Raw genomic sequence first — 12,118 nt, forward strand, 5'->3', positions numbered from 1 at the left:
TGGTGCTTGTAAAAAATAAACTAATCCTCAGAATGTTTAATACTTTTAATAGCCCTTCATCCAACAACTATCGCCCACCCACAAAAAATATTCTTTTGATTTGGAATACTATTCGCGATTGAAACTGAATGTAGAGGGCAGGTCGATTGCAGTGTCATGGCCGATATAAATGGTATAAACAAACATAACAGTCTAATGTTTACCATTGCTTTTGCATGTTTAGTTTGGTTTAAGATGAGTTATTTTTATCATTTAAAAATGGAAATTAGCCTACTGATATCTTTGAGTACTGTGGTGAAGCAAAGAGACCATTGGTTGAAGAGGAAGCAGTTTTCAAGTGATGAATTCTTAAATTTTAACTTTAATGTTTGGAACTGGCCTGTGTAATGATGAATACAGAATTCTATTTTGTGTATACCGGGGAACCCAGAGTATAATGTTCTGTGTAATGTTTAATATGAATTATTTTATATTATGCTTTATGTTTTTAATATGTTAATTTTTATTTTATACTATTTTTTGATATATGTAAGTACTTTATTGTATATTAACATAAATAAATAACTTGAACTTGACTTTATTGTAAGATAGTTCATTTGATTACATGAAATCAACCTTAACTTGGAGAGTCACCAGTCAAAAAAGATCATAGCACATGATTTGTCTTTAAAAGATTACATAATAAATCATGATGAAAAAACCTCATGATACTATCCCAACATGATATTTGTATTTCTGTTATTCAAGAAAATAAATTATGTATTCTCAGTATGTTATTGACTTAATAATAGTGGTGTTTTCTTTTTATTGATTTCCTCTTTTTCCTCAAGTTTTCCAGTTTAGGATAGAGAAATATCTGTTGTCCATCGTGAATTGCATTGAGGAACAAAACAATATCGATTTGATTTAAAATACTTTAATGTAGTCACAGAATATTGTTTGGCAATATACTGTGACGTAGTCATAATGCTAAAATTTACTAAAAAAATTTAATAATTCTATTCAAATCAACAGCTGTCTGGTTTGTTTATACCACTTTTAGTAGTTTAAATTTATTCCGCCAGAGGTCAGATACTTTGTTTTCAATCGCGAATATTATACTTTCTTCTCTTTTAGCAATGTTTATTAGATATAGATATATAAAAATTGATGTATACTGTTTTTATTTTCTATTTCTAAATTTTGGGATACAATGTTTTTATAACGCCATTTGCAATGACGTCCATTACAACGTTGCCACTAGCAGTACTAGCACTAACCCACTAATTAGTTTTTTTTTCGTCGATACTCAAAATTCTTTAGGAATAAGTTATTGTAAATTTAAGCTGTAGTTTTAGTAGAATTTACTACAATCTTTGTTTTTTTGAAAAACATTGATTAGTATAATCATTATTTGAGTGAATATTCAAAACTAGTGAAACTCTGGCAACAGTACTTACGTCAACGTCATAAGACCCTTGGTATGTCATACCTCTTTCCCTGTCTAAGCCTCCACCTATCGTGACTAGTAGCGCCGTCGCTATTACGAACGGCTGGACCCATACAATTCACTCTTCCCACTTATCCTATTCCACTTACACTACTATTGGTGGTATATACTGTGTTATTAAATTATACACAAAAATCAAAAATATGTCAACACCTTCACAGTCCGCAGTAGACGTAGACAGTAGTAGATTTTTTTAGTTATTTCATTTACGGATTTTGCTCTATGGTACTTTCTTTGGTAGCAAATTAGTATTGATTATAGAAGTACATAAAATAATAATAAAATGGAAATTAAACAAGAATTTAGTGAGGAGACCTGTAAAGTAGAAATAGAGTACAATGACTTAGATGCTGCTCTTATGGGTGGCTTTAAATGTGAAATTAAGGAGGAATCCATTGGGCAACATAAACGTGATACATATGATTATTTAGATTTACAGGAATATCCTACAAGTACTGAAATACACCAACATATAAATAGACTTAACCCACTTGAAGACAACCAAAAAACTGAAAAAGGTTAATAACAATATATAAGCTAACAAGTAGTATAAATAGTAATAACAAAGAATATGCAATATGTTCTAATATTTTTACTGGTAAAAAGATAATAATAATATTGACATTGTGTCTTTTGCTTACAGTAGTAGTAAATTTGCCTATTAAAATGATAACAATAAACATAAATGTACAAAATATAAAAGTACATGAGCAATTTTAGTAATTTTACAAACTGAGAGGCTATTTTGCACTTGGCAACAGGTAAATTTACTGACTTTTGGCAAGGTTAGGGGGAAAATAGCTATGAGTAAATGCATACAATTTCATTAGGTTAAATTTACTGATCTTACAGTAATATTATATTTGAGTCTTAACATTGGATATTTGGTATTTCTGATACTTAACCTTAATGATGACAGTTGTTCAACTAAAAGTTTTTTTGTTTTTAATTTGAATTATGTTTTCCTTATATTTTAAATGTTAAAGTAAATTATACAATCTTTTAGGTAGATGTCGAATATAGCTGCAATCCACATTTCATCCATAAAGCCTTGTACTTGATGTTATTAAAAATCACACTCATGTCAACCCTAATCATTTAAAGTCGACTTTACACTACATGATTTGTCATATAATTTTGTCATAAGCACTGTCCTGCGGTTCGTCATAGCTTGTCACAGGAGAATAGGACTGTACCTATTTCGCATGATAACATCGTATGATTTTCAGTAATAATACCGGTAACACCAACATATTTAAATATCAAGCCTTATTCTTATGTCAATTCAGAGACATTCCCTTACCAAGAGAAAACATATTTTATTTATTAACTAATTTTTTGTTTGTTGCATTGATATTGAGCCTATTGTCTAATCTGTGCTATTGTGTCATATTTTTATTTTATTATTTATTTAGTTTATTTTATTCTTAGTTTAGTGTTTTATAGTCCTCTTAGTCATAATTTTAGTTTAGTTTCTTTATTAATTATTTATAATTTGATATAATATCAACACTAAATTTGATATACCCCATCCACTATTTCTTCGTAAGAGCCACCTGCGAGCCCAAAGGTGTCCAATCTTTTCTTCTTACTATTAGCTGTACGCAGTTGTTGCCGGCATATTATTATTAAAAGTCGGGAAGCCAATGTAAGCAATGATTTATTTTCCAACCTAATAGTTATTACCTATGCTGTGTCTTACATCTCTATGACCATAAACAAAAACAAAAATCAATAAAACCTTATTGTCACTCATACCATAAGTCATAACTTATCATTCAGTGTAAACACGATTTTTTAAAACATAGATACATTTAAAACATAAATTGTTTCTATGATTTTTTAAAATCTTAATCTGTCCTTGGAGATGGTCAGCTACTCTTCAACTTTTCTAATGACTTTGTCTATCAAGAATTAAAACAATTGATTTGCAATTTTATTTACACTTTTATATGCTTTATTCCATTATATAATACAGCTTACGAAACTTACTCTCCATACAGCAAGTCTTTATACAGCTATGTAAAAAAATTCAAGATTATTCTGATAAACAGTCTATAAATCGAGAAGTAAAACATTTTCCCAAATTGTGTTCAAAAATGTGTACAGAATGTGTTGTCGAGCATGATTGGTGACTCATAGAAGTTTAATAGTCATTATGGAACTCCTGTTGCCAGGACCCTTCTTCATGCCACAATAGTATTATTTTGAGAGAATAATCTTCAAAAAAATATGGCTCAATAAATGAATATGGATCTTGGCATTATCGATATAACTTTAAGCTAATAGTAAAAAAAAATATCTGATGCTTAAGACTACTTTAAAAATCAGAAGCTTGGGGTGAATAGAATCTAGCCGAACCAAGTTGAAGTTAAATCTGCACTGTGCATTCTATTGACAAAAACCGAGAGAATTAGATTAATAGATAGACCAAGGTTGAGAGCAGATAAAAGAATGCTAAAAATAATGTTTTACTAACTGACATCAAGTTATAAGAAAATGTCCAGATATAACTTATATATATATATATATATATATATATATATATATATATATATATATATATATATATATATATATAAATATATATATATATATATAAATATATATATATATATATATATATATATATATATATAAATATATGTATATATATATATATAAATATATATATATATATATATATATATATATATATATATATATATATATATATATATATATATATATGTATATCAAGAAAATGTCCAGATATAACTTCAGTTACAGCCAGCGTGATGGTGATATGATGATTGATGTTAAAGGTGGAATATTGTGTTATTTTATAGCTATGATGGACTTATTGCCAAAGGCATGTTTAAAGAAAGCAGCGTCTTACGCATGTGCAAGACTGAAACTCGTGTGCCTAAACATATTTATTATATTATCTAATATGGCATTTGATATGCTTCACTTTATTTATTATTCTATCTGTATTCATTGTTCTTCTGTAGTAAATGTTTATAGTTGGTTTATATTTTAGGTGTTACTCATGAGGAGAAGAAAATTAAGATTATGGAAACATTTTGTGAACATGCATCCCATAAAGGACATTATACAAGTCAACATGCTGATGGAAAAACTATAAATAACAGTATAAAAGCTCACACTAAACCTTACAAGTGTGAAATTTGTTTTAAGCAATTTTCTCAGGCAGGTTCTTTGAAAAAACATTTGAGACTGCACACTGGAGAAAAACCTTATAAGTGTGAAATTTGTTTTAAGCAGTTTAGTGAAATGTGTGATTTGAAAAAACATATTAAAGTGCACACTGGAGAAAAATTTTACAAGTGTGAAATTTGTTTTAAGCAGTTTAGTCAAGCATGTAATTTGAAAAGACATTTCAGAGTGCACACTGGAGAAAAACCTTATAAGTGTGAAATTTGTTTTAAGCAGTTTAGTCAAATGTGTGATTTGAAAACACATATTAAAGTGCACACTGGAGAAAAATTTTACAAGTGTGAAATTTGTTTTAAGCAGTTTAGTCAAGCATGTAATTTGAAAAGACATTTCAGAGTGCACACTGGAGAAAAACCTTATAAGTGTGAAATTTGTTTTAATCAGTTTAGTCAAATGTGTGATTTGAAAAAACATATTAAAGTGCACACTGGAGAAAAACTTTACAAGTGTGAAATTTGTTTTAAGCAGTTTAGTCAAATGGGCAGTTTAAAAACTCATATGAAAGTGCATACTGGAGAAAAAGCTTTTAAGTGTGAAATCTGTTTTAAACGGTTTAATGAAGCAGGTACTTTGAAAAGACATTTCAGAGTGCACACTGGAGAAAAACCTTATAACTGTGAAACTTGTTTTAATCAGTTTAGTCAAATGTGTGATTTGAAAAAACATATTAAAGTGCACACTGGAGAAAAACTTTACAAGTGTGAAATTTGTTTTAAGCAGTTTAGTCAAATGGGCAGTTTGAAAACTCATATGAAAGTGCATACTGGAGAAAAAGCTTTTAAGTGTGAAATCTGTTTTAAACGGTTTAGTGAAGCAGGTTCTTTGAAAAGACATTTCAGAGTGCACACTGGAGAAAAACCTTATAAGTGTGATATTTGTTTTAAGCAGTTTACCCAAAGAGGTCATTTGAGAACACATTTGCTAGTGCACCCTGAAAACAATTCTCAAGTATGAAATTTGTTTTAAGCAGTTTTCTCGAACAGGTCGTTTGAAAAATCATTTGCGAATGCACACTGGAGAAAAACTTTTCCAAATGTAAAATTTGCTTTAAGCAATTTACTGCAGTAACTGATAAATAAACATTTGAGGGTGATGTGCGAACAATCCAATGTTTGGCGAATTCTTCTAAAAATTGTTCAAGTTAAATTTAAAGAAAGTAAGTGTTATCAATCGGCAATAGGAAACTTAACAAAGGTGTCAATATAGAGGAATGTTGTAGCTGAAAGGGTTAAACACAATGATCGGGAAAAAGTGTTAGTGCCAAATGTTAAACTAATTTAGCAGTAAAATTAAAGAGAATATAAATTTGATATTGTTAATTTCAGAATATATTTTCAAAAAATCTTTCTGTAGTTTAAATATTTGGTATAACCCCCTTTTGGACCTGTTATAACCTTGTCACCGGTGAGGTGTGGATGGGTGTATCTGTGATCATGACTACTCTGTGAGACTGCGTGTGGACTAGCCATTCCACTGTAGCATGAAGGAAACAAACCCTTCAATTAATTGGTAATTTCTAACATAGTTTAAATGTAGATATCTGTAGCCTGGTTTCAAAGATGGCCAACTCCATTTAGCAAAATTTTCAGTATAGGTAAAAAACTGTTTAAACTACTTCCACACAATTGGTACTATTGAATTTTTTTTGTTGACTAATAATTATTTCCAGAGCATCTTGAAATAATAATACTTATGCTTTTTACTGTAGTTAAAGGGATATTTAACGTTGAAAAATGGAGTTGGCCGTGTTTGTATCCAACATGTGGAGATAGACGTTTTTGTCACCAAAAATATTGCTGATGGTGTCTCTGATATCTTAAGTCAGCAGTAATATACTGAAGATTTTTTTGGTGAAAATAAAAAAAAAGTTGAAATATGTGTTACAAATATTAATTTATTGGGCTAATACAATATTTGTCAATAAAATTTAAAAACCCGATCAATACACTAACTACAAAAGTTCTTTAGATACCTGCTTGATCGGTAGACAATATCTGAATCTTACAATAATTCTGACTCAAACTCAATTCAGGAAGTGGATTTTCAGGCATCATTTCATTATTGTTTATCACTTCGTGATACCATTTCACATTTTTCATTTCACTCCATTTTTCACCATAATGTTTTTGTAATAAAACCCGCACGTCTTTAATTTTTAACGCATTCACTTGACTCCAAGCGTCAGTTGGGTTTATATTCCACACTTTTTTCTCTGGTCTCATGACACTGAAACTTGAATTAATTGGGAAACTATAGTTTTGTTCGCCACTGATAGTTACTGACTTTTGTTTCTTGGTCAGAATTAACTTTTTGACTTGTGAAATTTTGAAATGAAGATTTTTTGGGTCTTTAACACAGTTTTTAGCTTCTGACTTCCAATCTTGGTTGGTCCAGTCTTTTCCTAAAAGTTTGACTGTCCCATGCTTACTAAATTCTGAATGATACTCTTCAAGCTGCACAATTGTATCTCTTTTCTTTAAACTTCGTTCTATGCCACCAAAAATTCTATCACTAGGCATATATGAGTGACCGGTAACAGGAAACACAAGCTCCACTGTAGTGATTGAAGTTTTAGTCCTGTGCAGCCAAGAAATGCACATCGTTAATACAATAGTATTCTTGTTTTGGCCTGAACACCCATCAGCTACCATCCTTAAGATGTCTTTTCCTTCAAAGTAACCAGATTTAGATCTGCACTCAAGTTCTTCAAATACTGCAGAGGCTGTTTCATTCGAAGACTTTTTCATTTCGTATTCGGCCCAAGAGTAAATTGATACATTTTCTTTGCGTAAAGCTTCGGTTCCAGTAGAACATCTAGAAACTATCGTCAGATTATAGCAGTATAACTGTCTTGAATAGTACACACTCTGATCTGGGAGCTTTGGCAGAGGCATATTTTTTTGCATGTCGTACGACATTATAGCAACATTAGGTTCATCTTTTTTCAAAAGGTTAAAAAACCCTTTAGCACGGGTAGTGTGAACAGTGTATTCTGCTTTAAGCGTTTGCAATATTGCTTCAACTTTATTTTTTTCAACTAATTTTTTCTTTGTACTGAAGGCAGGTTGAACACGCATCTGTCGAAGGCCATTTAAAGCTAATGTTGAACCTAGTTACGAATATGTGTCGGAAAAACGATTCTTTAACTTTAAATTCATCAACAACGGATTCTTCGTACATCTTCCACATTTTAGAAATAGACAGGGTGGAATCAAGATAAATATGAGTACTCCTCGTTCTACTGTAATGTGATTCTGTGCCTTTAAACTGCTTTACAAAATATATTACAGAATCAATTTTTTTCTGATATATGTTAGTCTTCCTATAACCACCTCGAGTTTCTACGGGGATGAGACATCCGTCTTTTTTAAATCTTGTGAAAACACCTTCAACTCTGTGTTTTGTGATTCCCAATACATTAATAAACGTGTTCCTACATATCTCTAATCTATTTCCTGCTGTTGTTTCAATACAATATTGGTAGGTTACGCCTTTAGTATGTCTTGATCGGTCTCCTGGTCTGGTTCTTTTTGGTTGTTCTGCTGTGCAATACTTAAGAATGAAAGCATCTTGGCTGGTTTTTGTCTTTTCAGATTAAGATTAAGGTCATTGAGAAGAATGATGCGCATACCTTGGGTGGATAGAGTTCGACACGATGACGTCCTTAAGAGAGCCGGCGTGGAAAGAGAACTCTTTGAATTAATTAAAAAACGCAAGATTGGTTACCTTGGGCACATATTGAGAGGAGCAAAATATGAAATACCACAATTAATCCTACAAGGGAAGATCGAAGGTAGGAGAGGAGCCGGCCGCAAACAATTATCCTGGTTAAGGAATATTAAAGAATGGACAGGAATACACAATACAGGCGAGCTGTGTCACGCCGCCAAGAACAGAATTCTAGTAATGAGATAGTCGCCTACGCACTTTGGTGTATGGCATGTTAAGAAGAAGAAGATTAAAATGCACTATGAAACCTATTTATATCTTGCATCTTCAATAAACTGCAATTTTTCTTCCCTTTGTGGCCACATGAAGGAGCATCAGGTAATCTCTTTGAACTGTACCTAAAACAAACATTGGATTCAAAACCAAAATACAAAACTGTTTTATGTCAGGGAAACTTATTTTATTCTAACATAAGTTAAAGAAAAATAAAAATAATGTGAAGGGTGAATAGGTTAGGCCTACTAGAAATTGTTCCATTTTCACTCTAATAACTAGGCCTAGGCCTAAGTAATAGTAATTTTAAATGAATGTTATTTAAGTTTGTCTATTAGTTTATTCAATGTTAGGTTATGGTTTAATACTAACCTCAAAATCTTCTGTTTGGCTCTTTTCCAATTTGAAGGATTTGGTAGTTTCTTTCTTCCTTTCAACAAAAGAGATTCTTTAACATTAGTTCCTTCCATGTTATTTCTGCAGGTTTATTACAGTAATATCTTTTTAGTATATTAGTAAAACTTTTAAATACTAAACAATAAAACAACGCCAGTTACAACACACCAGAATTCGCGATTGAAACTGAATGTAGAGGGCAGGTCGATTGCAGTGTCATGGCCGATCAGTGTTGTTAACTCTACGGATTTATCTGTAGATCTACGGATTTTCGAAATTACTTAGGATTTTCGGATATCGATCACATTTCTACGGATTTTTCAGCTGCAGCAGTCCAGAATAAAATTAGGATTTTTTACTCTTAGCTTTTTATAGAAATAGAAATATTTATCAAATAATTAATTGGCATCTAGTCCTCTGTAATGCCGTGAAATGATGAATTTCAATTTTCGTAACAGGTGAATCCTCGGCGCTTAGGGGAATAACAGTGATCTCAGATGGAATGCTAAGATTTACCTTGGGAACTCCCCGTCCTAACATTATAAATATGAGCTATTCGGAAATCTACTGTTTAAATTTGTTATCATAAAAAAAAAATGATAGTATTTTTAATACGTTTGTATTAAAATTTATTTGATACTTCCCTGTATTGTTTAAAAATTACATGCAAAGAATGAGAAATCCCGGAAATTCGTAATTGTAATTTGATACCTAAACCATAACAATTAACATCATTCGGTATCGGCACCTATTAGTAACAATAAATCATTCACCCACTCTTAAACTTTTAAATATGTAAATATGGTAAATATTATGACCTAAATTCTGATGTGAGCCTTTGGTACCATAAAATTTGAAAACGATTTGAATTATGGATGTTTGGAATAATAACTTCGACTTAATTATTTACGGTCTTTAACTTTTGAACAGTGATTGCCATGCCGGCCGGTAATCACTGTAAACATCCTCACTGTTTACGTTGAATTAGATATACGTTAAATTTTATGTATGTATTATATAATATATAAAATAAAAATAAATCTACTGTTTTTGAAAGGAAATCTCCTGTTTTGTATTGCCCTTTTCTCCTGTTGTTGAAAATATCCATCTGGCAACACTGTACCAAGCACAAGTTTCTGTTCTACGGATTTCTACGGATTTTTGAAGCGCCCTCTACGGAAATATTCAGTTGTAGAGTTAACAACACTGTGGCCGATATAAATGGTATAAACAAACATAACAGTCTATAATTTACCATTGCTTTTGCATGTTTAGTTTGGTTTAAGACGAGTTATTTTTATCATTTAAAAATGGAAATTAGCCTAATGATATCTTTGAGTACTGTGGTGAAGCAAAGAGACCATTGGTTGAATGGGAAGCAGTTTTCAAGTGATGAATTCTTAAATTTTAACTTTAATGTTTGGAACTGGCTTGTGTATTGATGAATCCAGAATCCTATTTTGTGTATACCGGGGAACCCAGAGTATAATGTTCTGTGTAATGTTTGTCTTACTAATATATGCATTATTTTATATTATGTCTTATGTTTTTAATATGTTAATTTTTATTTTATACTATTTTTTGACATATATGAGTACTTTATTGTATATTAACATAAATAAAAAACTTGAACTTGATTTTATTGTAAGATAGTTCATTTGATTACATGAAATCAACCTTAACTTGGAGAGTCACCAGTCAAAAAAGATCATAGCACATGATTTGTCTTTAAAAGATTCCATAATAAATCATGAGGAAAAAACTTCATGATACTATCCCAACATGGTATTTGTATTTCTGTTATTCAAGAAAATAAATTATGTATTCTCAGTATGTTATTGACTTAATGATAGTGGTATTTTCTTTTTATTGATTTCCTCTTTTTCCTCAAGTTTAGGAAAGATAAATAGGGAAATATCTTTTGTCGATCTTGAATTGCATTAAGGAACAGAACAACATCGATTTGATTTAAAATACTTTAGCGTAGTTACAGAATATTGCTTTATAAAGAATATTCTTTGGCAATATACTGTGACGTAGTCATAATGCTGAAATTTACTAAAAAAATTTAATAATTCTATTCAAATCAACAGCTGTCTGGTTTGTTTATACCACTTTTAGTAGTTTAAATTTATTCCGCCAGAGGTCAGATACTTTGTTTTCAATCGCGAATAGCTCAGTTCACTGCTGTCTTCTGTTTCACCTGAGGCGGTGAGGTCACGTGACAGAATGAAGCCATCTGATTGGTGCTTTGTGGAGATGGCCGTTTTTGTCACCAACATATTTGAGAGCTGGCCGATTTTGTAACCAAGGGTACTATTCAAATGCAGTTTTAACATTGTTCTGGCCATTTTTGACACCAAAACTATTTAGATTTGGATTCCCCATGTTATTTTACACAAGAATCCGTCAATATCTGAATTTTCAAAAAAATGGAGTTGGCCATCTTTGAAACCAGGCTACAGATATTTACTTTCTTTTGGAGTTGAAAGTAGGTCGATAACCAAGTAATAAGTGATAATTTCTAAACATGATTATACAAATAATTATGATGTTATGTAAACTGACTTTGTTGAATTATATATAAAAAGCATGGTTTGAGACATGGATATTAAAAGATTTAATGAAATCGGAAAAACTGATCAGTAGTTTAACTTAGGGGTAGAATATATCTGTTGCTCCAGTGAATAAGTGGTTAAGTCAATTTTACATAGTTTTCAGGAGACAACTTACAAGTTTTGACAACATGTCATAAATCCATTTTATATGATAGAATACTAAAACTTTACAAAAAAAAATATGATAGAATACAAACGTATTATTGGTCTCATTCTGTAATTACTAAGTGATTAGGATAATGAGATATGAGACTTAACCATTTATTCACCGTCGACTTAGCCAGTTATTTACCTCAATATATTAATGAAAATAAGCCAATCTATGTATTATATTTTTGGTTTAATGACTTAAAACATAAAAAAAGAATATTTCTTTATTTACAATTTAACAAAAACAGTTTTGCAGTAAGTTTAAAAACATTGATTCTGAATTAGGTTGTGTATTTTGGTCAGG

At 30.8% G+C, this 12,118-nt stretch overlaps 1 protein-coding gene across 1 annotated transcript; it reads left to right on the forward strand.

The window, feature by feature from the left end:
* The first annotated feature begins 1,624 nt into the window (after positions 1–1,624).
* LOC140448260 (uncharacterized) lies at positions 1,625–5,662 on the forward strand. The gene is made up of 2 exons (XM_072541362.1): positions 1,625–2,007; positions 4,512–5,662. The coding sequence occupies exons 1-2, from the start codon at positions 1,773–1,775 to the stop codon at positions 5,660–5,662; spliced, it is 1,386 nt and encodes a 461-aa protein (XP_072397463.1). The 5' UTR covers positions 1,625–1,772.
* Positions 5,663–12,118: the final 6,456 nt, after the last annotated feature.

The sequence above is a fragment of the Diabrotica undecimpunctata genome, chromosome 8 (genome assembly GCF_040954645.1).
Source record: "Diabrotica undecimpunctata isolate CICGRU chromosome 8, icDiaUnde3, whole genome shotgun sequence".
Classification (NCBI taxonomy): Eukaryota; Metazoa; Arthropoda; class Insecta; order Coleoptera; family Chrysomelidae; genus Diabrotica; species Diabrotica undecimpunctata.